Source organism: Anas acuta, chromosome 20 (genome assembly GCF_963932015.1).
Source record: "Anas acuta chromosome 20, bAnaAcu1.1, whole genome shotgun sequence".
NCBI classification, from domain to species: Eukaryota; Metazoa; Chordata; class Aves; order Anseriformes; family Anatidae; genus Anas; species Anas acuta.
Window position 1 is genome coordinate 9264393 of NC_088998.1, and position 27827 is coordinate 9292219.

Below are 27827 nucleotides of genomic sequence, written 5' to 3' on the forward strand. Positions count from 1 at the left end.
CTCTTGCTCCTCTCTCTGCCCCAGGGGAGTTGCCAAGGGGCAGGAGGCAGAAGTTTCTGTGTCTCAGGGAAGGAGAAACCCAAGACCCATCGGCTTTGAGGCACCAGGACGGGGCTCAGGACCCGCGCAGCAGGACGGGGGGCCCGTGATGCAGATCCTGATCTGGAGACAGATCCCGCTGCTCCCCACGGCTGCTTCCTGGCATTCCTGGTCTGGGACCCACAGCTTTCCCCGAGCAGGCTGCCCGAGGCCAGCAGATTTGGGCATGTGGCTGGAGCCGAGGCAAGGAAGAGCCACGGGAGCCAGCGCTCCTCTGCGCCCATGGGAGCCCCACAGGGAACTTATCCTCTTATCCTCTGCAGGCTAGGAACAGGAAAGCAACAACTCAAGCACGTTTATTGCTTTAATTTACATAAATAGCTACTTTAAACTTACAAAAACTTAACTTCACAACTTTTGGCAGACCCGAGCCCAAGCCATGCTAGGTGTGTAGCTCAGACACGGGCCTAACAAAATGCTAATTGCAATTCATAAATTATATTGGGACACCTGGGACTATTGAAGATCCTGGATGAAGTGTAGTGTTCAATTTATCCTGTGCATGTTACCGACAGTGCTGCCAGCCTCCTTCTTGTCCCCCTGTGTTGTTTTGTCATCTCTGTACTATCACCAATTCATCACAAAGCCAACTGAACTCTCCGATGTCCACCCACCGGGTGACTTTGTCTTTGCTACTCTATGACTTCTAAATTAAATTGTCAAAACACATTACCGGGAAAAATATTGCGAAGGGAAAGTTCTTTACCCTTTTATCCCATCTTAGGAGAAAATCGGTTTGATTTGAAGAAAACATGTCTGCTTCATTATCCCTCCCGCTATCATATTTCTTCACTCAGCAGCAGCAGGAAAAGAGAGTCAATACGGAGTCTTGGATGACATGATGGAGCATCCCACAGGACTTGTCTCAATAAATTCGGAGAGTGCCCAGAAATGCTGCAGGGGGGCGGGGGGGATGGTGATGATTTTCACTCTCGTTTATTCCTCCCACTCTCAGACAATTTAGAAGAGATTACGGGCTTGCTGGAAGGTCCCTGGTGGAGACTTCCCTGCTCTTCCAGCACTGAGGGGTCTGGAACCAGCTCCTTGGGGGCCCTCCAGCAGAAATCAGCCCAGGGCTGAGCCCAGTGCATGCGGAGGAGACCTTGGACATGTCACCCCTCCAGAGGACCATTTTCAGGCATGGCAGCAGCCCCAAAACTGCTCTGATTTGCACCAAAGGAGAACCTTTAGCAGTGCCGCCAGCTCCGCCACCCTCCCCTTTGGTTCCTGCAGGAGCTGGCACTGGTGTTAGGCTGCTCCCCAGCTGCAGCCCAGCCAGACCCGGGCTCTGTGGGGCTTTTTTTTGGCTGTGGTGGGCTCTGTCCCCTCCTAGCCTGGGTCACTTTCCCTGCGGTAATGCAGGAACCCTCAGGCAAACACCTGCAATCACCGAATCCGTGGGAGTTTTGCCGCTGTCTTCGTGGGGCTGGTATTGCCCTAAGTACTGCAGGAGATTCCTGCTGCTAGCTGCAATCACATAAAATAATTCATCCGGAGACATAAAACAAAAGAAGCCATTTCTCAAAGGAAAAGAGATGTTGATTTCCACCTTTTCGCATTCACGCGCTCGTCTCTGGGCATAATGTATCAGTCACAGGAGGCAAGCAACACATTGTGCACTCATTCTTTTGGCTCTGGACAATATTAACATAATAAACATATATTGTTTATTTATTCTGCTACGGTGCAAGTAAAGGAGGTATTGCCCCACGTTTAAATGGGATATTTTTAAATGCTCGCATTTCCTCAGCCATTATGATGCATTAGCCATCAGTAGTCAAATTGCTTTGTATTTGCAATTTTATGGCTACATTTTATCAAGCACACAGGAGCTGCATTCAAAGCAAGAAAATAAAGTATTCCACTTGTGTTAGGCAAGTACTGTTTTGATGCAAGATATGGCTGGCCAGCAGAAATCTTTTTCTTTTTTTTTCTTTTTTTTTTTTTTTTCTTTTCTGCTGCAGCTCCAGTTTCATCTCCGAATATTGCTTCGACTTGCAGTAAGGAGGGCTAAGAGCCCCCCTGATGGCCGTGTAACATCCATGCCTCCTCCCTGCACGACGAGCTCACAGCTGAATTTGGCCTGCCTGGAACTCACCGGCTGCTTCTTTGCCATTTCGAAGCACCTCCTGACCAAACCGCGGGACGACTGGCGAGCCACAGGGGCAGCCGTGAGGGTGTCACTGTGTCACCTTCCCAAATCGGCACCCAGACTCCCAGCTCCGCCGGTGGAGCAGTGCAAATTCCAGCGAACAAACGACGTCGTTCACCCCAAGCGGAGCCTTTCAGGGATTTTTCTCCCTGTCGTGGTCTCTCGGAGCCCATCTCAGAATCACAGAATCACAGAAATCACCTCAGAGTGGCCAGGAGCCCTCCCTGTTGGTGGCACCACACAATGCTTAACTGTGGCTTTCACCTAGCCCCGTTATTGCCCCGATCCTCTCCCCGAGCCCCATTATTGCCCCTGATCCTCTCCCCTAGCCCCATTATTGCCCCGATCCTCTCCCCTAACCCCATTTTTGCCCTGATCCTCTCCCCTAACCCCATTTTTGCCCCTGATCCTCTCCCTTAGCCCCATTATTGCCCCGATCCTCTCCCCTAACCCCATTTTTGCCCTTGATCCTCTCCCCTGGCCCCGTTATTGCCTCGATCCTCTCCCCTAGCCCCATTATTGCCCCTGATCCTCTTGCTTAGCCCTGTTATTGCCCCTGATTCTACTTCTTAGCGCCTCTATTACCTTTGATTCTCTCGCCTAGCCCCGTTATTGCCCCTGATCCTCTCCCCTACCCCCTTTATTGCCCTAATTCACTTAGTGCCTGTGTTTATTTCCCCCACTGGGCTCTCGCTGCCCCTCAGCCGGCTCCAGCCCGAGCGGCGTGCCCCCAACACAGCCCCATCCAGCTCAGTGTGTACATTCACAGGGTGGTGTCACGGACCCTGGGGTGTTTGGGGACAGGTTGGTTGTGGTGCTTGGGGACAGGGTCGGTGGTGGCACTGATGAGGGGGACAACGGGGGCAGCGGACCCTGAAGGGGTTTTTTTAACGTTAATGATTGTGACACACAAATAAACCACCGTGTCCGCTCCCAGCTCCTTTTAGCAGAGTGTTTAAAAGGAATAAAAACAACTTAAAATTAAAGGAATAATAAAAAACTGTAGGCCGCGGGGGGGCGCCACAGCGGCCGGACTACAACTCCCAGCGTGCACCGCGGCGGGGGGGGGGGAGGCCTACACTTCCCAGAGCGCTTCGTGGTGTGTGGAAAATAACGCCGAGACGGTGTTATTTTCATTTTTAAAAACCGCAGCGAAACGGCAGAGACACCCCCTGGCGGCTCCGAGTCCATCAGGAAAAAAATAATAAATAAATAAATAACAAAGCAAAAAAACTACAACTCCCAGCACGCCCCGCGCCGCATCCCCCCCCTTTCTCCTTCCGCTTCCTCCTCCCGCCGCCTCAGTCGCGGCCCCGCCGTCCCCGCTCCCCCCCCCCCCCGTCCCCTCGCTCCCCTCAGGGCCGGGCCGGGCCGGGCCGAGCGGGGCCTCGGAGCCGTCCCCGGGCCCTGCATGGGCCGCCCGGCGCCATGTTCGTGCAGGAGGAGAAGATCTTCGCCGGCAAGGTGCTGAGGCTCCGCGTCTGCACCATGGAGGGCGCCGAGTGGCTGGAGGAGGTCCCCGAGGACACCACGGTGGAGAAGCTGAAGGAGCGCTGCCTCAAGCACGTAAGGAGCCGGCCCGAGGGGGGTGAGGGGGATTTAGGGAGGGGTTGGGAGAGGGGATGGGTTCCTCTGGTGCCCTCTGAGGGGCTTTAAAGGGACGCAGAGCTGGGCTAGGCCGGGGGTTTTGCCTGCCCGGTGTCCTTTGGGGCCATTTCTAGCAGCTTTCTCACCCCCTGAATTGTGAGTAATGGCCTTAAAAAAAGAAATAACCCAAAATAACCCGTTCTGAGAGCTCTGTGCGATGACAGAGGGCAGCTTGGTTTGGGGGGGGGGGCGTGTTCCTTTCACCATCTCAGCCCCCACCCCCTGAGCTGTGAGGAAGGTCCCTGCAGAGATAAATCGCCGATCTGAGGGCTCTGTGCAGTGCCAGGGGACGGCTTGGTGTGGGGGAGCCCTTCCCAAGCTGCAGTTTCCAACCTGCAGCTCCTCTCTGTGTACTGAGCGCACGCTGTAAGGCACTGGTGTGTCTGGCTTCCGAGGGCTTCCCCTCCCAGCCCTCTTCTTTGTTCCTTCTTCGTATTTAACAAGCAGTGAAAATAATAACGGCGGTGGCAACTTCCCTTTTCTGACAAGACACTTAGCTCAGCCTGCCCCTGGGTTGGCACAGTAGCTGCTGGGGCTCTCTGCAGGGAGGTAACGGGCTCCTCTAATGCTCTCCCTGTGCTCTAAGCAGCAAGGCTTAATGGACGTGTCCAAAGGGTGAATTACCAGTCGCTGGCTGGAGAAGAAAATGCATCGAAACACACGGATACGGCCTGTGAAAGTTGAGCTGGAAGACACAGGCTCTTTGTGCTCTCTTGCTCAACTCACGCTCCTGGTCGTGGGTGCTAAATGTTAATGCCAGAGGTTGCAGGACTGCTAGGCTGGATTTCAAAGATCTGCCATGACTTGGAGTTTAAAGCAAAAATAAGCACATGAAGCTGGACCCGTGACCGGGCCTGACCTCAGGACTCCTTTCCAAGCCCCTTGGCTTCTCGTTTCTAAAAGCAGATCCAGGCCCTGGGAGCGGGGTTTTATCAGTTGCATTCAGCAGTGATTTTTCGTCTTCAAACTGTTACAAAGACTAGGAGAAATGTTCTTTGTAGTAAAACAACGCTACGATACGAGGACGTGCCCATAATGTGTAGTGACTTAGCTGTTTGGAGGCTGGCAGGCTTTATTTTTGGAAGGAGCGTGCTGTGAAGTGCAGGTGGCCAGCAGCCCAGGTGCCCTCTGCGTCGTGCCCTCTGGCTGTTTGCTTTCAGCTACCACCCCGGGATCATGGTAGGTTTTGTTTTGCTGGAGCCCGAGCCTTTTTAAGTGCTTTTTGATTTGGAGAGGAGAGCAGCTGCAAATGGATTTGCTTGGGTTGAGGTAGGTGGGATCCTCCTCGAGGCAAAATGAGGGCACCCTGCTGAGAAGAACTGAGCTGAGCGCGGGGCTCCCCCCGCTGTTACCTTCCTGGAAGAAGTCTCCTGCTCCTGTCTTGTCCCCCCTTCGGTGCAGCTGAGGGATTAAACAAAGGCTGCCAAAATAGGGTGGGGTAATGATTACGTGCATGTGTGCAGAGCTGAAAGGCCTTTAATTATCAGGAAACATAACTGAATAGATGCTTGCACTGCAGTGCAAGTCAGGGCAGAAGACAATTGATAACTTGGCAAGATGTTTGATTTCGTTTTCTCAGCTGCTCCGTGCTAATGGTATGGATTTGCATAACCATTATGGGTAATACAGAGTTTTATGGAGGGGAAAAACAGAAATGGAAGAATCATGTCTCCTGATCACGGGCGTGTTGCAGTGAATCTTGATAGCACCTTGAGATAATTTATGCAGCCATCTCTCACAAGATGCTGATTAATATATTCTCCAAAGTCCTTGAAAGCCTCCCTGCAGGAGGCAGAGGAAGGCAATATCCATCAAGGTGCCCACTTCTCAATTAGGGAGGTGGACGCTCTGTCCTGCCAGTGTTCGAATGCTTACCGAGCTCTGAAGTGTCACTGTTGATGTATATTTTGCTGAATTTGAGGGGTATTTTTGCTACAGATAAAAAGGCAGGGGGAGGGTTCTTGCTCTATCTGTTGACCTGTAACAATGTAATGGCAATTCCCTGCCATTAAACTGCTGCCTTCAGTGCTACTGCCTAGGCTGTGAATAAATAAACACCTGACAGCTCATTGCTTCCCTTCCTAGCTATTTTTTGGACTCGTTTCTTGGAGCAGTGACGTTTCTCAGTGCAAGCTCTGTGTGCGGTGCAGCAGGCAGGATCAGGCCCCACGCTCTGCAGCTTCCTTCTAGAGTGCCCCTGAGCGCACGGATGCGAGCTGTCTGCATGCGTGAGCTCCACCTGTAATTCTTGTGGCATCATGGGGTGAGCTTCCAATGCTCCTGTGCTTCTGCTCCCCTTCTGAAGCTGCCTCAGCGCTGCTCGCCTGGCTTTCGGGGTGTGCTGAGGGGTCTCCGTGGAGCTGAGGTGTGAGGTGCTAATGCTCAGAGTGCAAAGACACAGTGGGTTTTGTTTCCTCGGGGCCTCCTCTGTGTGTTTTGAGGGATGCGGATGGTTTAAGCCACCCAAGCTTAGTAGTAGGGAGGGGCAGTTCTATTTTTGAATGTTTCTGCTAATAAAAGCAAAAAAAATAAAAATAAGCAAAGAGAAAGCCTTGTGGCTTAGCAGGATTCCAAGCTCTGCAGACAGCACTTAGCAGCACCAGGGCGTGCAAGCTCAGCCATTGCTCAGGCATCTGCGACCAGAGGTTTCTCACCTGCCTGGCACCACAGCCTGCTGTAAATTCCAGTGCTAAAAGGAAATGTAAATATTTCTGCTGGAAGCAAAACCATGAAGCAGCAGATCCCCTCCTTAAAACTCCTTTCGTACAAAAAGGAGACAGAGAGCTCACCTTCCAGAGCACGCTCACCTCTGCTGGTGGAGCAGCGCCCGCGGGGTGAGCCCTGGGGGATTCCTTATGAACTCCTGGGGTGTTAGGTGACTGAGCGATTACCTGCAACCTCTGGTTTTTCATGTGTGCTTTAATGTTGTTAGTAAATACCATGATTGCGTGCACAGCTTTGTGTGCCAGGGAGAAAATAAAGAGCAGGTATGTGTCGTGTCCTCCTGCCCCCATCAGGGTGCTTCCCAGCTCCCCTTTTCAAGCTCTTCCTTCTTGTGTCCGACCCTAAGAATGTGTAAAAATGCTCTTTTTGAGTTTGTTCAGAGAGATGCTCCACTGGCGTGCTTTTACGCCTTTTGGGTAACTTCTCAGATCAATCTCGGGAGCTGCTCCCAGTCCCTTCTAAGCCTTAATGCATTCTCTGGCGTGCGTTCAGCAGTTAATATGCTAAGGGATTAGTAAGAAGCTCCTGTTAGACAAAGCAGGGCTCGAACGCCCTCACCTCCATCCTGCTGAGGCATCAGAACTGTACCAAAGTTCAGACGAGGAACTGAAGAGCCACGCTGAAAACAAGTGTGTTATCTTTGGAAAAAGAACAAGAACCTGAGTTATCCAGCAGCTGCAGGCACACCAGAAGAAGCGATGATGGCCTCTAAAGCTTCCTTTGAAAGGAGGCTGGCAGCACACGGTGTGGTTACCAGGACTCAGTGCCACGTTTGAAGTGAAGCGCTGATCTCAGCGGGGTTTCTGGAACGGCTCCGTCACCTAAGGGGCACACGCAGGGCAGAAGTGGCTCCGTAGTGATGGGCTTGGAAAGAAGAGTCACCGAGAGCCATTTCCCATGAGAAAGAAGAGGTGAAGGTCAGCATTAAGCAGCCTGTTCTGTGTGAGAACAACAGCCTCAGTTTCATGGGCTGGGAGGTGGTTATTTCTAATTCTGCCTTTCTGGAATCGCAGCCCTTACGCTCGCTTTTTCCCCTCGAACAAATTGGAAGTCTCTCGATGCGCTGACGTGATGTTCTTGAAGGCTCTCGCTGCGGATCCGTGAGCCACTCGTGTGTGAAGATGAGTCAGTTCGAGGTCTGTGCGCGCTCCCTGCTTCGTTTCCTGCTGCAGCACCAAAATGCCAGGGAGTTTAAACGCTAACCCAAACTTTGCAAGGCTCTGCGGGGGCACGGGCACTGGGAGGCTGATGCTTAATTAGGTAAGGAGTGTGGCATTTCAGCTTGGAGCTGTCTCAGAAGCCCAGGTGGTCCTTTGCCTTGCTGCTGGGATGGGTTGTAGGTCCATCAGTGCCAGCAGAACTTCGGAGCTGTGGACAGAAAGTGTATTTGGTACCGAGGAGCAGTTCTGTGTACTTGAATCTTTGTGCCAAGGAAGAGGCAGGGCGTTGTTTGTGCCTGTGTGTGTGGATATACCTGGTGCAGTCACAGAACAAACCTCTGGCAATGCTGATGTTGTAAGCTTTTGGGGTTTGAGCTTGATTTTTGTAGTGAATTAATTGACATACGATTTAGAATTGTAACAAAGTATTGAGCACAATGTTCATAAATGGAAAAAAATAGCATATGTTGATCATTTGTGGTTGGGAGAGAAGTTGTGAATGGAACTTTGGTTCAGCACTTCCAGCAAGAAGCTGGGTTAGGGCTCCAGCAGCCCAGTCTGTGGATTTTGTTCTGTGCCCTGAAACAGGGCACAGCCGCTGCCTCCTTCCCAGCTTAAGGTCAAGTGTACCAAATTCACTGCTGGCAGTGGCTTGTGTGCTCTGACAGCGCCTGTAAATAGTAATTAGAAGATGAAGCAGAGGCTCGCTTCTCTTTCAACACCAGTTACAAATGAGAAACCTGCTGCGTTATTACAGCTTCCCCTTCTGTGAAGCACAGGATGCTCACAGGTTTCCACTCTGCTGTCGTGCTCGCTGCTACCCCCAGACTTGGCACAACCCTGGCGATCTGGTGAAGAGCTGACGGGGCTGTGGCTCCTGGGGTATCCATGTTCTGAGTCTGCACGGGCCTGAGGATAGGACCAGGCACTCAAAATTACGAGTGGTGCAGATGTACTGTGCTGAAAAAGTATAAATCCACCTGCATAGATGGGCTCGGTGCCCCTGAAGGGCTTGTTTGGGGTGACGTGGGTGTAACATTGAGTCTTTGACTGTTGTAAGGAAGTTTTCTAGAGTATCACCATCTGTTGAACTTAACGGCAGCTATTAACAGCGTGGAGGAAGGCAGGCTGGAATCCTTCCTTTTGCTGATTATTCATCCCAGCCAGCAGCTTGGATATGCAGGCAGGAACCGACCACAGAGCATCGTTACAGCACGATTCCAGCCTCGGTTTCTTTAATAACACGCGTCCTGTGCGCTGGCCTCTGGCATAGCGTGCCATTTCTTAAGCCATTAAGAAGCTTGTAAGTGATGGCACCGTTTGTATGCGCAGAATCCTAAGTGCAAAGCGCCGTGATTCATGTAGTAGGCTCATTTCTGTCTCTGATCTTCAGTATTTATCTTCTGCAGTGTGTACCTGGGAGCTTGGAGGATCCAAAAACTGTGACACATCACAAGTTGATACACGCGACTTCTGAGAAGGTGCTGACAGACACAAAAACAGTGTTGGAGGAAAACATTCAAGATAGAGGTAAGATTGTCTTTTTTGACATGGAAAACGGTTTAACTTCTTGAGTTCCAATTTTCTTTTTAATATCTACGCTCTGCTTCAGCATAGGAACCTAATTAGGTGGCAGAAAAAGAAGAGAGGAAAAAGTACCTTCCCCTGATAATATACAATAAGCAGTTTGCTTTCCTTAACTGTTCCTTTAGAGTTACAAAACAACCCAAAACTTCTCAGGGATTTTCTTGAGGTCTCCAGGTCAAGCAGAAGGATGTTTGCTGAAGCATATCTGAGCGTCCACATTTTATATCTTCTTCAATCCTCTGCACGTGTGGGTCAGAATTCCTCACGCTGCAGTGTACGTGAGGTGTGTATTTGCTCCTGAACTTTAAAGGGGTAGAGGATTAATGTGAGACAAAAGATCTAAAGGTAAGAGCTGTCAGGATTGCTGGAATCAGTTTTTACTGGACAGCTTAAGCTCCTGGTTCCTTCTGGAGACGACAGGCTGTGGTCCAGGAGGTGTGAGAAGCAGGACTGCTGTAAAATGGAATGTTGTCTGAGCCAGGAGCTCACAGCAGTAGTGTTTTGATTTTTCCAGAGCTCATGCAGGCTGGAGAGCTGTTCCTGTGATCACAAGCAGCAATTTGGTCTTTTTCTCTTCCGAGGCAGCCTCACCGATCACCTCCAGAGCTGAACAGGAGCTGGGAGCTGCCATCCTAGGCAGAGGCGAGGGGCAGCTTTGCTGCTGGTCGGTGGGGGGTTATTTCTAGGCTCCTCCAGAGTCTTGAATTGCAGCATACGGCAGCTAAGCAGCACTGAGCTGTCATGCGAATGCCTCTCTGTTCCTGCTTCCCCTGCAGTGTGCTCTGCCTTTTAAGTGCCCTGCTGCTGTCAGGGAGGCGAGATCGCAGCCGACAGCTGACTGCTGCTGGCTCCGCATGCTGCTGCACAGGGCAGCCAGAAGGCAGCACGTGGATCCTTTCGTGTTCTTGTCAGCTGGGTGAGTGAGGGTTAACAGCCCTCACCAGCTGTTGCTCCTGGCTGTTCTGTGCTGAGCCAGACCTAGGAAACTGGGTGCACAAAGCATGATTTGTTGGCTTTTTACCTGCTTAATGTGATGGACGGAAAACTGCCCTGTCTGGCTGAAGGACTGCAGATGCCGTGCAGGCCTGCTCTGAGCGGTGTCTGTGTCCTTATGTATGGGGTAATAACTCAGGTGCTAGAAACTTCTAAACCATCGTATGCTTTCTGGAAAAGTGGTGCCTTGAAAAGAGAAAGCATTAGTCCAAAAGCCTTAAGCAAGCTCATGCTACGTGCTGTGGGTTAGTTAAGACTGAAGACTTGTTTGCCCTTGAGGCTTGCCCTGGTTGGCTCAGTGATGCAGCCCCGTGGTGGGCAGCAAATCGCTCTGCTGCAGTTCACAAACAAAGGTGAGCTTCAGCCTGATACTGAAATTGTCTTCCAAGCTTGGCACTTGACTCTCTCCAGTTGAAGGAAGGCCCTAGGTTGGATCAAAAACCATAACGTGGCACATCTCTGCTGTTTCCTCCTCAGTGGAGAGCTGATGCGCTGTTATTATGGTGGGCTAATTACTGTGCTATTAACGTAATCATATAAAGCACCCGGAGCTTTTCATACCCTTTCTTTAAGGGGATTGTGTTAGGAGGAGAAGCCAGTAACAAAGTGTAACTAATGATGGAGCATGTTTTGAATTCAGCACACGCTATGGAATAGCAAACACCTAAGGGGAATGTGTAAAGCCCTACAGTTCTTAAGTCAGAAAAAGTTGTGATGCTACAGTGGAATTAATGCAGAATTAATCTCTAGGAAAACTTGAATTTGTAAGGTATCATACAAGACCTGTTTTCATGTTATTTTCTAATGTATTTCGGTATCGTTCTCTTTCTAGATGTCTTGCTCTTAATCAAGAAGCGTGCACCACCTCCACTCCCCAAAATGGCAGATGTGTCAGCAGAGGAGAAAGTGAGTTTGAAATGATTTCTTGATTTGGCCATTTTGATTAGCTACTTTATTAATGAGCTGCAGAAAGATTGTTGTGGTCTACTCGTTTTGTTTGTAGAGGTAAATACAGCCAGTTAAACTCTAGGGAAATTATTTCGTCTTTCTCCTAAACCTTGGGGAAACTGACTTTACATTTTTAACTTGGATTATGAGAACATTTGCCTTAGAATAAGACGTGCAGATGCATTCTGTGGAAGTGGGATAGACTTATCTTTGGAAAAAGATGCCTGGTAACTGTATAAGCATACTTCAGCAACTGCCTTTTCTCTTTTGAGAACTCCACAGAAATCTATTGATTGGCTTTCAGGCTGTCGTATGTCTTTAGCAATGAGTGGATTATTGCCCTCTAACCAGGTTTCTAGAGCTGAAGTGTTGCCCCCTGCTACTCTTGTTCTGTTTTCTTCCCCCAATGTAATTGTTACTGAGGGTCAGTGATACCCAGGGTGACACTTAGCCGTGAGTGGCGCTGCAGTTGACATTAGTGCATAAACACTCGAGCAATGCTTGTGCTTGACACTGTGAATACCCAGGTCTCTCCACCCCCTCCTTGCAAAGCTTTGTTTTTTCTTGCTTTCTGTAGGTATTGGTGTTTGTCTCTGTATCCCTTCCTGTAGGTATTGGTGTATGTCTCTGTCTCCATTACGGTCTTGCTGTGCAGAACGTCACCGTAAGAACCTAAGATACAAGACTGGGAAATATTTATAGTTTGTACCTTGCTACGTTTTCTCCTGGTCTATAAGCATGTACTGAAAATCCAAGGCACCACATATCTCTGCATGATACTTGCAAGCAGTAAAGCACTTCCCCTGTGAGGCAGTTAAGTGTTAGTCTGTGCACAGTGTTGGTACATCTCCCAAAAAAACATGGGTTTGGAGAGAGTGTGCTCTGAGCAGGCCATGCGGAGCAGAGTATGGTCCTGGGAACTGAGCCTTCCAGGTTCTCTCCATGTTCAATGCATCACTTTCCCTCTTTGTGCTGGAATTTCCCCACTTGTTTAGATAGCAGAAATAGATTTACAGAAAGGACTGAAAGTGGGGCAACCCAACAGGTCCGGTTCTGCTCTATAATCGCAAAATGTGAGCGCTATTAATCCGTTGTATTGCTAGGCTGCTGTTTCTCTTAGTTGCAAGTTACAGAGCACTGCTTGATGCCTTGGTGAAGAATACGAATCTGCTCTCAGCTATGCTATGTTCTTTGTTCTGTGGATAATGGGTTATGAAACCTGATCCTGTTTCCCATCCTTCAGAGGAAACAAGAGCAGAAAGCTCCTGATAAGGATGCTATTCTCAAAGCAACTGCAAATCTGCCCTCTCGCAATGTAGATCGCACTGTGGCCCATCACAACATGAGGGATGTAAGTATCAGACCTTTTAACTCCTACGCTAATATCCAAGTAGGCTTTTATCTCGTATAACCTCTTCTGTTCCATACGACTGTGATTAGCCTTTCTCTGTAAGAGAAATTCAGGTGTGTATAAATGTATATTAAAGTAGATAGTACAACCGGTGTGTAAATCTTAAGTCATTTAGTGATTAAAAGCCACTCTGTTCTGAGTTATGGTTTTAAATGTTTTATTTGTCCATGGGAAAGCCTCAGTAAATACTTTTCGAGATCTGGCAGATGTGCAGTTAGGTTTCAGTCTTACATAGTTGGGGTGTTTGCAATGTTTTTCCTCTTCCATGGTTTTGAAAAGATTCATAAATGTTGACTTTAGTAGTTGAGTGCTGTCTGTAGTACTTCTAGCTGTGTCTTTCTGTACTAGTAGGTGCATGATGTAGTGAACAGCACCCTGTACAAGGGGTCAGACTGTAGCAGAGATGCTAACAACAGCCATATTAACACTTAATGATGCCTGTTTTTTTCCTGGCAGAGTGTTTTCACAGCTTCTTTTCTTGCAGTTCCAGACAGAGCTCCGGAAGATCTTAGTTTCTCTCATTGAAGTTGCACAGAAATTGCTAGCACTGAATCCTGATGCGGTTGAACTATTTAAGAAGGCAAATGGTATGAACATATCTTTATAGTTATTAGTTCAATCCTAGGAACTTGTTTTCTTCTGTAGCAAAAGTGTAGCCTTGAAGAGTTAATTCCAGACATTAATGTAATAGAGCTAATAATAACTTTGTGGCAAAGATCTCAACTTGTGGTACGAGTTTTTAAAAAACAAAGGAATTTATAAGGTCCCTTAGGGATAGATGAGAAGTTCCATTTAAAACTAAAATCAGTAGCAATGAAACATTTGGAAAACATCACAAGACTTGGTAAAGAATAGTTGAAAATGCACAAGGAGATAGGAAAATGGGGAGAAATTCTAGCTGTAGGTTCAGCATGGGAAATGCCCTTGAGATTTGCTAGGACTGGATCCAACTTCCTCGATGATTGATAAGCAAATCTTCAGTGGGTCTCCCATATATTTAATTATGTGGGCTTATAGTCAAGAAAAAGTTTGCCTGTTACTAGAGATCGTGAACAAATCTGGACAAAGTCTTTGTCCTGGAAGAATCTATCTGAGCCTGATCGAGCTGAGTGCAGCAGACTAAATGGTGAGATAGCAAATTTGGGGCAGAAACAAAAGCAGGGATGGAAGAGAAGAACGGGATTTGAACTTAACACATGCCACTCCACTGTGAAAGGGTTGTATTTTAGCTTGAAGTCAGTCTGAACGTTGTTTTGTTTGTGTATATCTAGCCATGCTGGATGAGGATGAGGAAGACAGAGTGGATGAGATAGCTCTGCGGCAGCTTACAGAAATGGGGTTTCCAGAGAGCAGAGCTGTCAAAGCCCTTCGATTAAATCAGTAAGTGTACTGAGCACACTGCCTGTAAATTACTTAATACGGTTTAAAAAAAAAAAAAGCATTTTTTTCAGAAGCCTCTTTAAGTGGGTCACCTAAAACTAGGTTTGAACAAAGCATTAGTTTAAAGAACACTTCTGTCTCAGGCAACATGCAGGTGCAGATGGCCCAGGAAAGGGGAAACGGTGTTGTGCTTGTTCTAGAAAGAAGAGCTTGTCTGCAGTTCACAAGGCTGTCAGGCTGCACTGTTTCTGAGTATTAAAGTCACGTTTTCTGCTTTAAAATTTTAGAGGGGAAAAAAGCAAGCCTAGCCCATCCAGATTGGTCTTTCAGCTGTAGCAAAAATACTTTGTGCTGATCTTTTAAAAACATTCCAAGAATATTATAAAGTCCAGATAGCAACTGTAGGAAAAGAGGAGGTAACGCAGTTCTTCTCATGCTCTTAAGATGAAACAGCTGTGCTGCCTCATTTCTGAGAGGGGGTTTCTTAGGCCATTCGTAAATATTTCTAATGATAGAGAATCAACAAAATATTCCAGTCATTCTTTTCCAGTCTCTCTCCCTTTGGGCTTAGGAGGACTTTCCCCCTGATGTCCTCCGTCTTTCACCTTGTAAGTGAAAAGCCAGGCAGGCTTCCCTTTCTCAGAACATGTAATTACTGTGCAGTCAAATGAAATTGCACGTTCAGGTATGCTGTTGTTATCTTCGCTTCCTGTGTATTCATTGGGAAGGCATGTGCTGGGTCTCTCAAGATCGCTTAGCTTGGGCGCTTGCAGTCCAGCAGTTGACTGGGTTATGATCGTGGCGCTCTGTTGGTCTCCCTGGAGGTGGCCTCTCCTTTGAGAGATCTGATTCCTTCTTGAGTCAGTAGAGGAAGACACAAGTAATACATGTTCGAGGTATATTGTGCAAAATTCAATGCAGGCAATTGCACTTGGATGAGAGCACATGTTGTCCTGCTTTCTTCTCTTGTTAATGGCATTCCTTTATCGCTAGATGTCTGAGGTCTCTCTGTAGGAAGCAACAAAGCAGCTTCTGTCTGAGATGTGGTTCCATGTAAATTTGGAACATGCTTCGCAGTTTTGTCAGCAGTTGTGAATAGTCAGTTTTTGTCTGTTGTAAACCAAAGCAGATGATTTGGAGAATGAGGTGACTGCCTTAGAAATGCCTTCTAAAATCTGGGTTGCAGCTGCCCAAACTGAACTTCTCTGAGGCCAGGATGACAGAGGAGTGATGACTCTGGGGCCCTGAGTGCATGTAGAATTAAGGTGCTCTGGGATTTGCTCCAAAACTGTATTTATGACAATTCAGATGCTAATTAATCAGCAAGTCAAGATACCACAGGAATAAATGCAAAGGAAAATGTATGTGTAACATACATCTGGAGTGTTCCTCATCCCTTTGTCTTAATTTTCTTTCCAGTATGTCGGTGACGCAGGCCATGGAGTGGTTGATAGAACATGCGGATGACCCTGCAGTAGATGCTCCGCTTCCAGGCCAGACTCCATCCGAAGCCCCAGCCGAAGCTGGTGCATCCTCTGCTGAAGCAACTGCAGGTCCTAGTTCAGAAGCAGCTGGGGAAGAGGCCAAGGATGAGCTGACAGAAATATTCAAGAAGATCCGGAGGAAAAGAGAGTTTCGTCCAGACCCACGAGTACGCACTGTTTATCTTGTTATTTGTTAACTGTTAGGATTGAAAGGGACTGGGTGGGCATCACAGAATCCAAACGAATGCTCATTTAATAAATGGAATGGGACAAGAGTGCAGATGTATGTTATGCTGGCGTGACAGTATTTTAGTGGAAATTTTCAGGGGCTGTTAGAATTTGGGTTGCTGAAAGGGATATTACCGCTGCTGTCTCAGTTAACAGCATCTAAATTACTGACACTTTACACCTGAAAATTAATTGATACTACTGATGTGACAGTCACAAAAAGCACTGTCTGGCATCAAGGAAGGGTTGCAGGACAGTATTTTCCTTTTTGCTGTAGAAAAGAACAGAAGAGCATTGTTATATTTAGGGGATAAGGAAAAATATCATCAGCAGTTAAGTCTTTAAGTCTTGCATCAAATGCAGAAGTTAGCCTTTTTTCAGAGCACAATATTAGCTGAAGTGAAAATGCGTGCTGTTATCACACTGTAAAATCACCAGGAGGTGCTCTTTAGAATCTATCACTTTGCTTTTACAGTAAATGTTTTTTGTGATTTTAGTTGCAAGCTGCAGAAGTGGAATTTGATGACCTGGGTACAATTTCTAAATGATTAAATGTTCTTGTAACAATACGTAGGTATGTTTATCTAAATATGCAATGCTCAATAGCAATATTAATAAATCCCAGGAGTAAAATTTAAATCCAGTGAATAGAACTACAAATGCACAAGATCTTGGAGCTTGATTTGTCAGTGAGAGATGAACCAAATCATTGTGGCACGAAGAGTTTTAAAATAACGTGTTTCCATCCTGTTCTTCTCCTTCCCACACCAGCTACTCGCTCTTTGCTTTGCATTCAGCTTTCAGTAATGACAATAGGAACTACCTTCAGTCTCACTCTTTAGTGTCTTTATTATGGAAAAGGGATAAATCTTTGGATAGACAGTATTTGAAAACTCTGTAGCTAAGATTGCTTAGTGGCCTGCAAATGGAAACAATGGTTTTTTTTACCCCCCAAAAAATGTGGACAGAAGGTAGAGAATGTGATTGTTTTAAATATTTCATTTCTTCATTTGTTTTAAATGTATTTATGAAGCCGTGTAAATCTTACAGGCTGTCATTGCCCTGATGGAGATGGGATTTGATGAAAAAGAAGTGGTGGATGCACTCAGAGTAAACAACAACCAGCAAAATGCAGCCGTGAGTACAACATCATTTCTGTTCCTTATGGCCATAATCATCTGTTCAACTGATTTTTTTCCTCATTGATTGATGTTTTGGTTTATCATAAAGCTCAGCTGCTACTGGAGATGAAATGAACACTATTCTGAGCCTTTTTCAGTTAGATACAAAGTGAGAATACAAAGGTTTTAGATTTTTTAGAGGAACTCAACATGCATGAGCTTGAGGCTAATCTGGTTCGTGTTGCATATGTGGATTTTGAAAAAGTTTTTGAGAAGCTCCTTCACCTGAGGCTTCAGAAGAGGTTATACTATTGTGAGGAAGGAAAAGGTATTCCCAATAAATAACTGACTAAAGGGCAGGAATTAATCAGGCAAGAGATTCAAGCCACGCAGTGTATGAACTAATGTTTGGCAGCGATGCATTCCAGAATTGATGGAATCCAAAAATAAGAAGGTTTTCGGAGATTGATTAGTGGGTATATTAAGCAGAGAGGTGTGGGTGCAGCTGGTAGTCAAGGAATCTTCACAAGCATCCAGTGCTAGCTACTATCAGAGGGGATGTTGGGCTGGATGGTTCTTCCAGCTGACCTCATGCAACCATGCTGGTGGGGTTTCTATGAGGCAGTGCATCTGCACGACACCATGCTTATTGCTGAGCTTTGAAACACACAAAGCTGGTGTAATTTTATTACCATACCAGGCACTGCTACTGTCCTCTTGAAAAAAAAGCTGATTTCTGTCAGAGCAACACACAAATGAATAGTGACCTAGAGTGAAAAGAAATCAATGCTTCTGTGAGAGGCAAAATATTTTCTCATGCTGTATTGCCGAATGTTTTGGCAGACTTTCATTTTAATGGAATCAACCATGAAATATGTTGTGTTTGGTGATTTCTTTCAGTGTGAATGGCTGCTAGGAGACAGAAAGCCTTCTCCAGAGGACCTAGATAAGGGAATCGACACCAATAGCCCTCTCTTCCAAGCCATCTTAGAAAATCCAGTGGTACAGTTAGGGTTAACCAACCCAAAAACTCTACTAGGTAAGTCCTGATAAATTGGCTTTCTGATAAATATACACAGTCTCTTCGTTTCTTAGCAAATAAGAACAGAGACAGGATGATGACAGCACACTGGGGGACGTGTGCAGCTCCGTACCCTTTTCCTCGCTTTCAGCAGCTGTATTGTTTGCTTGCTTCATTTTGCAACTCAGCTACACCACCAACAGAACTTGGGGCTGTCCCAGAAATGACACTAATTCCCTAGGCTGCTGGCTTACACTTGCTGAACTCAGAACTTCAGTAGCTGCTGGCTGCGTTGCTTTTGTGGATTTAGGAGACCTTTTGTGTGCTCCCTTTGGCTATGGGAGAAAAAAGTGGAATGTCTGTTTAGAACCCTGTTGAGTTCATAGGAAAAAAAAAAAAAAAAAAAAACACAAAGCTGTACAGCAGGAGACAGCCTACTGTGAGCTGCAGCCTGATCGGTGGAATGGAAGATAACTCGTGAAAGTGTAACCAAACAAGAAGTCAAAGCTAAGGCCTAAGGCCTTGCTTATCAAAATTGAGATAGCATTTGTGAAAATATATTTTCCCCTATCTGGGGTAAAGCCTGCTTTCTTGGTCAAAAATGCTGTGAGCACAGCAAATACTCGGCTGACAAACCTGATGGTGAAAAGTAAGTCTTTGATGGACTGGTGTGTCTGACACCGGACAAGAGTACAGAAGAGTGACATTGGCTCTATGTTGTGTACATGGAATTTTGCATTTAGTGTTTGGCTTCAAAATTTATTTGAACACTTGCCTTGAAATAAAGGATGTGTGCGCAGCTCTTTCAGGAGATCTTTTAAAAATACTTCTTAAGATGTAATTAGGAGAGTTTGCAAGGCTTTAAATAATTCAAGAGCAGAACCTTCCCACCCTCATTTCTGAGCAAATGGTCTCTTCATTTCCAAAGAGGGTTCCACACTGCAGCTCAGAATATAAATAGAAAACGAAATGCCATTATATGTGCTTGTAAGGCTTGGATGAACATCGGAGAAGGATACATCTGCAGATTGCTTATGTCACAGATTTTAACAATGTTTGCATTTAATTAGATATTTAAAGAATGTAGATAAATCTTTAGGTTTCAGCTCTTGACTCTGTGTAAAAGAATACAGTTGGAGCGGTGAAAGGTGAGATCTGTACGTTATTCTGGGCTTTGCAGTAGGCACGGTGCGTGACCTTGAGCGAGGTATTAATGATGAGCCTTTCAGAGGTGCTTGGTGCTTATGGCTCGCACTAATGTCGTTAGAGCTTTGTAGACTAACACTTTGTACGTTCCTGGGAAAGCGAAGACGCTGCCCCTCGTGCTGGTCTGCCAGACTCCTGTAACACTGACCTTTTGGTGACTCCTGAGTAGATCAGATGTGCAACTGCTTTTTTAGTCCTGTTCCGTAATCACTGCTCCAAATGTCCAGTGGTCCAGTGCAGGGGCTGTCATAAAGGTTATAAATTACTTCATGGATCGTTCTCTTGCCAAAGTTGTGACTTAGCTCTTGCATTAGATGCCTGGTTCCTTCAAAATAAGTAGAAGAGTGAAAATTGGCATGAAAAAAAAAAAAAAACACCTTAGTGTAAAGACAGCTACATATAGAAAGAATAAAAATTGCTCTTAAGAATTTGGATCTTCGTCACTGTTCAAAAATAGAGGTAGTTGTTCTGCATGGACAGCCTTTCTCCTGTGTCTAGGCAGGTAGACCTGGCTGCTCCTCCTTTCCCCTGCCATGCTCCCAGTTGTCCTCAGCCCTCCAGATGGCAGGAAGGAGAGCACACGCTGTTCAGAGGGAAGATGCTGCTTCCCTTCTGGCTCCAGGGGCCTTCGTGAAAAGACAGAGCCCTGAGATCTGGGGGCTGGCTCTGCTGCTCATTCCTAGCCAGCCTTTTCCCTACCTACCTCTTATTTTGCTGGCTTCGTTTCCCCTTCTGAGATGTTACAAGAGTAACCAAAGTAAATGTTTGTGAAGTGTTTAGCTCTTCAAGCCCGTGTCCTTGAGGCTTTGTAAAATGGTTTATAATCCAGGCTGAGTATTTAATCAGCCTCTGCCCACAATGAATTGAATGCTGAGGAATGAGGGAAGTGTAACAGCCTGTAGCATCCTGCTCTGTGGAGATTTGGGAGTACAAATGGTAAGTGTGTGATGTGTTCTCACCGTGGGGGGAATGCTTGCCTGCTGCGTAAGGTAAGTTGTAGCTATTTTTAACTTTCCTGTCATTGAAGCATCCCAAAGGTGGAAGCATCTGCTGACCACAAGCCTAAACACGTTGTGCTTTCCATCTCTTGGCAGCCTTCGAGGATATGCTTGAAAACCCCCTGAACAGCACTCAGTGGATGAATGATCCCGAAACGGGGCCTGTCATGCTACAGATCTCCCGAATCTTCCAGACACTGAATCGCACGTAGAGGGGGATGCCAGTCCACTGTGCCACTTCCTACTGTCCCTCGTGTCACCTTCTCCTCACGGGGGGGTGCATGGGTTGTTGGGAGGGGTGGGGGGTGGAAGGGGCAGGAGGGGGCAGATTCTGGCCGAGGGGGTGTCTCGCACGGGGTATGTAGTTAACGGCCAACTGCAGTTAATTGCCTTGTGGATTTAGTGTTAGTGGAAGAGGTTTGAAGACTTGTTTATGTTTTTCAGGTATTAGGTTAAAAATAAAGTATATCAAAAATAGGAAAAGGTTTTGTGAAAACAATTAAGGATCTGTTGGAAAGAAATACGATATTGCTTGTCAAAAAGGCCTGTGACAGTAGTTTTCTAGCCAGTTTTACTAGCGTCTGGCTAATGTTTACAAAAGGTCACTGACCACTAGCATAGGATATTAATCATCTCCATGCAGTATTAATTTATGGCTATATCAAATTATAAAATGCTTTTTAAAATTGATTCTTAGGAAACGTTTTTTAAAAGTCCAAATATTGGGAGAGCAAGCACATTTCTATCCAAACTTGTCTGTCTTGCATTATAATTTAAACAGAGTAATTCACAGATGGAATTCTTTTAATAAATAGCATTACTTTTTCCTATTTATTTTCTGCGTTAGTGTCGTTCCAGTCCCGCAGCAGTTACACTTGCAGGAGGTTCTCTGCCAGCTACGTTAAAGATGCAGTATCTCTTTCGCAACAGAACTTACTCCACCGACCCTTGGATTCTCAAGTAGGCTGCAGTTCATCAGTTTACACTATGCCATATCGTAGTGCAAGGAGGATATCTTCACCTTGAATTTTTTCCATTTCTGTGTGCACGGTTTTGGAAGGGGGGACTTGTGACTTTGTTTCAAACGGTTTGCAAAAAAAGCTACTAATTTGCATGGGTTTTCAGTGAATGGTGATCTGCAAAGACGCAGAAACACTTAGGCTTTTATCTTGTTTACCGTATTTAAAAGCACGCTTAAAATTATCTATTTTGAGATAGAAGTGTTTCTTCTTGACCCTTTCACCTTGGAAATACCAAGAAAGTCAGGCTGTGTCTTCCCTAGTTTTGTCAGAAGATTGACTTAAGGTTTCAGACAGTGGTTGTGGGCTTATTAAGGAAAGAACTCACCGGTGAATTGCCAGCTAGTCCTCATGATTGGGCCATGCAGGTGTTACATTTTATACAGGCTGAACAAAAATGTTTGTTTTCAAGTTAGTGAAACCTGGTTGATGTCTGTCATAATCCCTGCTGTGTCTTGCATTGGAAAGGCAGGACAGGTGAGACCTGCTTCTCCAAAGTGCAGTTTAATCAGAAGGAGACCTTATCCTTAAATAGCACAGAGGTGTCTGTCAAATAGAGAGATCCTAAATAACTCTGCTAGTCACCCTTTATTTTACAGCTGTTTTTGTGCAGTTATTTTTTTTTAAACAAAAATGTAACAAGATGCAACTCGAAACCTTTATAACAAGTTTTGGCCTGAACTTGGCATCTAATCTGTGCTATTATGCAGTCAAGGCACTGAAGTTGCCAATTTCACATAATTAGTATGAAGGGTGGGGAAACCAAAACAGCATGAGATTTTATCTCAACTTACTATCCCAGGATTTTTTAATTTGTTATCTGTAAATTCATATTAAGCTTTACAGTTCATGACAGCTGAAATACTTTTACATTTAGAAATTCTAAGATTTAGAGATGTTTGTTCAAATTGGACAGTAAAAATGTTTTTCTGGATTCTTCTAAAAACAGATTTGACAGCATGATGTTAAGTTGTAACTTTGTCTTGCAGTACTAAAAGCAAGGAACCGGATTCTGCAACCCAGTAAGTTCAGCACAAATACTTGTGGCTAGTTGTGACTGAAGGTTGTAGTACTATGAAAGATGAGGTTTTTTAAAAGACAAAGCTGGGAAAAGACTATCCTGTAGTTTTTGGTGGGATTTGGCTTCTGAATGAGTAAGTAGAGGTTCAGAATTGCTGAATAGATACTTGGGAAGCTGTCTCTCGCTCTTGGAAGAGCGTAAAGGCTTGTTAAAAGACCATTTCTATGCTGCTTTTGGTTTCAGTAATACGTGATCAGACTCTAGAGTGGCTGCAGAGCTTCCAGACAGACCAGGTGAGAATCACCTGTCAGCTTTAAGTCCTTCCAAACCCTTGGCCTCTGGTTTGCTAGCAAAACCTGGGTGAGTGGCCACGTGGCAGGAGCGCACAACCCACATTGCCTGCACTGGCACGGGAGGAGCTGCCCCTGGGACTGTCTGTTGGCTCTGACGTGGCAATGTGGAGGATGAATTTGAACCAGCTGTCTAATTTTTAGGTGGATGAAACTGAACATGTTCCTGATTTGCTGTCTGACCTTCTTCAGAGGAGCAGAGTGGCCGCTTGTAAGGGTGGAAGTTCTCTGCTTGTGCATTTCTGCAGAGTGGTGCTGCCAGGAGCTGCTGCTGAGCGAGTTCTTTCACCCTCAGTTTGGTTGAGGTGATAAAGGCCATCAGAGCTGCCTCCCTTGGTATGTCAGAACAGGATCAGTGCCACTGACCATCGTATAAGGAAAAAAGCATGAGTAAAATGAGGCGCACACACGTAAGAGACAAAAGTAAGGATACCCAGCTTCAACATGACCTAATGTTGTAGCAACAGTTAGAAACTGTACAGATAAAGGAATACTGCATCTTTAAAATGCTCGAAGACTTGAGAATGTGGTTGTTCCTGGCTTTTCTCATTTCAGAGCTTGGCAATTACCCAGCTGAAGTGTTGGTGAGTGTGTTCTTCTAATCTGCCAAACCAGCTTGTTGCTTGGTATGGCTGCTTGTCTCGTGAGAACTTTAGCTCCCACCGGGCAGTCTCTGAAAGAGGCCAAAACTTACGAGGTATGGTGTGTTCACAGCAAGGCATAAGAGTTGATCTAGAAAAAACTACCCTTTAGGGTAAACAAACCCTCTGAGGAATTGATCAAGGCATCAGTGTTGTGCTATGGGTATGAATTAGTAGTGGGCTTAGGGAGCTGTGTCCTTGCAACACGTGGGTGTGTTCATGCTGCTTCATCAGTTAAAGGTGGGTTGAGGGAAGCTAAGTGCATTGTGCTTGCAAAAGTATCGACTGTAGCAATTTTTACAAAACCTGCAAAATACTGAAGGGTCACTGCCATTTAGTCAGTGTGCACAGGCAGGTCTCCAGGCACAGTGTATGTCACAGGAGTGCTGCCAGGGGTGCAAACTGTCCTGTTCTGAGGCTGAAGGCTAGAGGACTGGTGGATCTGGTCTGCAAACCAGTGAGAGGTCCCTAAGCAATTTGGAAATCACGTTTTTGTTAAAAATAAATATTAAAACTCATTTTGTGAGGAATAAGGATTTACAGGTTCAGGTCCTGTGCTTGTCTTTCTGGTGTTCAAGTTAAAACTAGCAAAGACATGTCATGCTTAAGCGTCTTACAACATGGTCAAGGGAATATTTGGAAGCCTGTGAAATCATGGAAAAGTAAGGAATCATGGAAGTGGGGTGCTAGGAGGCTCTTAAAGTGCAGTGTCTGTTTCTTATAGTTTTAGCTCTTTGCCCCATACATTACTAAAGACAATCTTCTGCCTTTTGATATTACATGACTCTTGAAAGCTAGCTATTTAAATGTATGTAATTTATAATTTTGTCATCAAAACACTGATATTTTTAATAGAAATGTACTATATGGAAGTTTGTTCTCAGGGCTTCATGTTTATACTCTGTAGGGGGATGCATTTAAAAGGATGTATTTGGAAAAAATGCCAGTGGCCACTTTGCAGCTTGGACCTTGGTTGGTCTTGACCTGTGAGACCAAGCTAGCGTAACGCTCCTGATAAACCTCTTGTGTTAGGTACAGTCCAAAGAATCTGCCATTCTTTTCTCTCCACGCGAGCAGTGGCACAAGTCTTCCTTTAAGGTTGCTGCATCATCACATGGAGGTGGTCACACAAGATTACCCAGCCCCTTCACAGTTCGCTGATCTTTACACCGTTTCAAGGACGCTTCAGTTCTCCATGCAGCTGGAAAATTAACTTGCACTGTTTCAAAAGCAGTCAGTGCACTTCTGCTCTTCTGGGGAAGTGTGAGGTTTGTTCCTGCAAGAACTCTGAAACCTGCAGCTAATTGCTGCTGCTCGGCTGCTCGCAGCCGTTGTCACAGATGTGTCCCAGAACCTTGACCCCCATTTCGTTCCTCGCTGTCCTGGAACCAAGCTTGTCTTTTGGAGATTGATCTTCATATCCAAGAAATGCTTAAGTGGTTATTGAAATCCTTTTTAGTTGGGACTGTTTTTTTTCCACGTAATGATTCACGGGCTGAGGATCTTTAATGTATTTTGAAAGTCGTTTAAATAAGCATTGCACCAAATGAATGTATTGTGACACTGTCAGCAAATGTTGCCTGTAGAAGAGAGAGGAGAGGTTCCCAGGGATCTCAACTTCAGCAGTAATTTTCCTAAAGTATTGTGCGCAGGATAGTGAGTGTTTCATCCAAGGTAATAGCTCATTTTTCTACTTGTAATAAGTAGCATTTTTATTAACTGGCAGAAGAGCAGCACTTGCAGCTGGGTATTTCCATTCAATTGTAACTTGTTATGCTTTGAGGCATAAGCAAGCCACTGACTGTCCTCTCTGGGGCTGGTTATTTTTCTGAAGCATTTGTCTTGGCCCTCATCAGAGTTAGGCTGGTTGGTGAGCCTAGCATGGGTTGCAACCCCAGTGTTCCTGCAGAGGAAAAAGCAAGCAGTGTACTTTATGTCTCCATGAATGTGTTGTCGTGGTGGTTGTGCTCATCTTCATCCAAACATCTGGGTATAACTGCAAAATTTTTTTAAGGACCTCTTGCCCTAGATTTAAAGATCTTCAATGCAGATCCTGTTTGCAGCATGTGAACTTCAATAAATGTATTAAATTCTTTCTGAATTTGGATATAGTTTTGTATCATGCTCTGGGGAGAGGGAAGAAATCGGATCATGTTTTAAACAAAGCCCCACAAAACAGTGTCTTTGTTACAGCAGGTAACAGGGGCCTGTAGAGATTTTTAATTTGCATATTTTTATCATAGTTAATGAACTGTACAAGAATGATTTGCTATCCAGCACTTACCACAAGGTAGCACCGGTAAAATTATATTGCAAGGTACTGACGTAACGATTTTCATTTCACCTGTGTATAAAACAATTAGGTACAGCATACGATAATTTTTATATGGAGCTGACACTGATGTGTGGCATGCACAGCTGTTTCTAAGATGTAATGTTACTTTTATGAAGCTTAACTAGGGCGGACATCACTGAGCCTGTGAATTCAGCATTCATTCTGGACACGTTCGCATGGGTCGATGACTTCTCCCTGGCTGAGGAGACCAGCAGGCTTTGCTTTGATACAGGAGCCCTCCAGGCAGCAAGTAAGAAGTGCTACCGATTTGTTATCCTTCTAAACAGTCACTGTTGTCTACTGAAACATGCCCCTAGAAGTTATTGAGGTCGTTAGCAAAGCCAGACCCGTTCAGATTGGAACTGTTACGTACCTTTAGCATGTGGAGAAAGCACACCCACAAGCGAGACTAGAATGAATGCTGAGTCCTTAAGCCTGTTCACACATACACACTAAAGACACTGATGTTGTATGCTGTAAATTTATAATATATCTCAAAAATAAAGTTTTTTTGATTTATTACAAGGTGTTCCGAAACGTTATTTTCAGAAGTAGCGGAGGTTTATGAACAATTTGGAGTTGGGTTCCTTGCACCTGGAGACTGCTGGAGTTGTTTCTCAAGAAATAAGGTATTTTGTAGGGTTATTTATCAGCTATAACAGAACTTAAGGAGCAAATCCTGGTTCAGTAACTGGTTTTGCACCTGGAAACTATTTCTCTGTTTCCCAGAACAAAGTTGCATTGGTAGGATTCATCACAAGGGCAATGTGAAACGAGATTTTAGTGATCCCATGTGGTGGACTGATGCTATTTAAGAAGGATTTGTCTCGAACACATTGGCTGATAAATTGGAATTTGCTTTCTCAATAAGGGAGCTCTCATTAAGGAGAACAGTTTGAGCAAACAGCAGCCGGCACTGCTGGGATGCAGCAACTTGCACACGACTGTACCAAAACGCTGTTCTCGCTTATGTGGCACCAGTGCTGCTGCTGCTCTCTGGCAATGAACTCTGAAGCTCCTCTGAGCTTTGCCCACGTGTTTGTGGTTGCCTTGGAGGCAACTGATTAAGAGTGTAAATGCGTGAGGTTTTTTCTCTAAAGACTAAGGTGGGGTTATTAGCATTTTTACACAATGTTCAGGGCAGGGGAGAGCACCTGCCAGCAGCCTGTTTGTTTAGCGCATGTTCCAGCCACTTGTGAGGAGCTCAGAATAATTTTCATTATATCTTTTCATTATATCCTGTGAAAGATGGAGGATTGGAGCATGAGGCATCCAAGCCCTTGCTATTCGGTGCAGGCTTTGAATGCAGTGTTATTAAATGCAGGTATTCTGTTGGTGCCAGGTGGCCACTGACTTAAATTGCCTTCAGTGCACAAATTAGCAGCAGGCTCCAGGACACTTCAGGGTCCCTCTCTGCAGTGATTTAAATTAAAACAAAAGCAAATAAACCTCAGCGAGCAGCCTGTGGTATATCATTAGATAATGGTACTTGTGTACCGAAACTGGTGCAGCAGGTCTAGGCAGAAATCCACACCTTGCAAAATTAAAAAGTGCCTGCTATCTCAGCGACAAGATGGGCTGTAATTGGCACGGTGTTTGCAGGAGATGAGCTGCGTGCCTTCAGCACGGAGAGGTGACACCTGCATTCCTGAGCAGTGATAAAGGGAACGCTCCTGCTGCCGTGGCCCGAGCGTTACCTCCAGCTCCCATCAAAGCCTCAGCCTGCACTGCAAAGGGAAGGTGAGTACAGGCTGCACCCGGCTGTGGAGATCCAACTCGTTAGTAATGTCTCACCTTGCCAGCACCAACAGAATCAGTGTGGCAAGAGTTGTTCCAGTTTCCTCGGGTTGGTTACCGTAGCTTCTCCCAGCAAAGCAAGCTGTTCAGTGTCCTGGCTTTCCCTTCCATGCACACACTATTCTCCTATGAACTGAAAATCTGCAGGAAGGAGCAGAATGCTGTAAAACTACCTAGCTGGCTCCTCCAACATACCTGCCTGCTCTGGCTTCCAGCAGGAACAGAAGGAAGCAGCAGCTGCTGCCCGTGTGAGCTCTGGCAGCCCAACGCGGTCAGATCAGGGCTGCAGCCCCCTCTGTACAGGGTGCAGCAATCTGGTAACTTGTTCTGCGCTTGATCCTTGATTTCGTAGTGATCTTCCTGGAAAGGGGGAGTCTCCCAAAAGAAGCTGCAGCTGTGGAAGCTGCTGAGGATGTCTTGCTACATGGTGGTAGGTTTGGGGTAGAATAAATGGAGCTAATTCTTTTTTTCCTCTTCTCATGACTCAAAACCTGAACTTGAAATG

General features: G+C 45.8%; 1 protein-coding gene across 1 annotated transcript; it reads left to right on the top strand.

Annotated features, from left to right (window-relative positions):
* The first annotated feature begins 3565 nt into the window (after window positions 1-3565).
* On the top strand, window positions 3566-26050 carry UBAC1 (UBA domain containing 1). Its single transcript, XM_068656668.1, has 10 exons — window positions 3566-3817; window positions 9192-9312; window positions 11195-11268; window positions 12554-12661; window positions 13206-13308; window positions 13993-14101; window positions 15521-15752; window positions 16864-16950; window positions 17835-17973; window positions 20256-26050. The coding sequence occupies exons 1-10, from the start codon at window positions 3680-3682 to the stop codon at window positions 20369-20371; spliced, it is 1227 nt and encodes a 408-aa protein (XP_068512769.1). The 5' UTR covers window positions 3566-3679; the 3' UTR covers window positions 20372-26050.
* Window positions 26051-27827: the final 1777 nt, after the last annotated feature.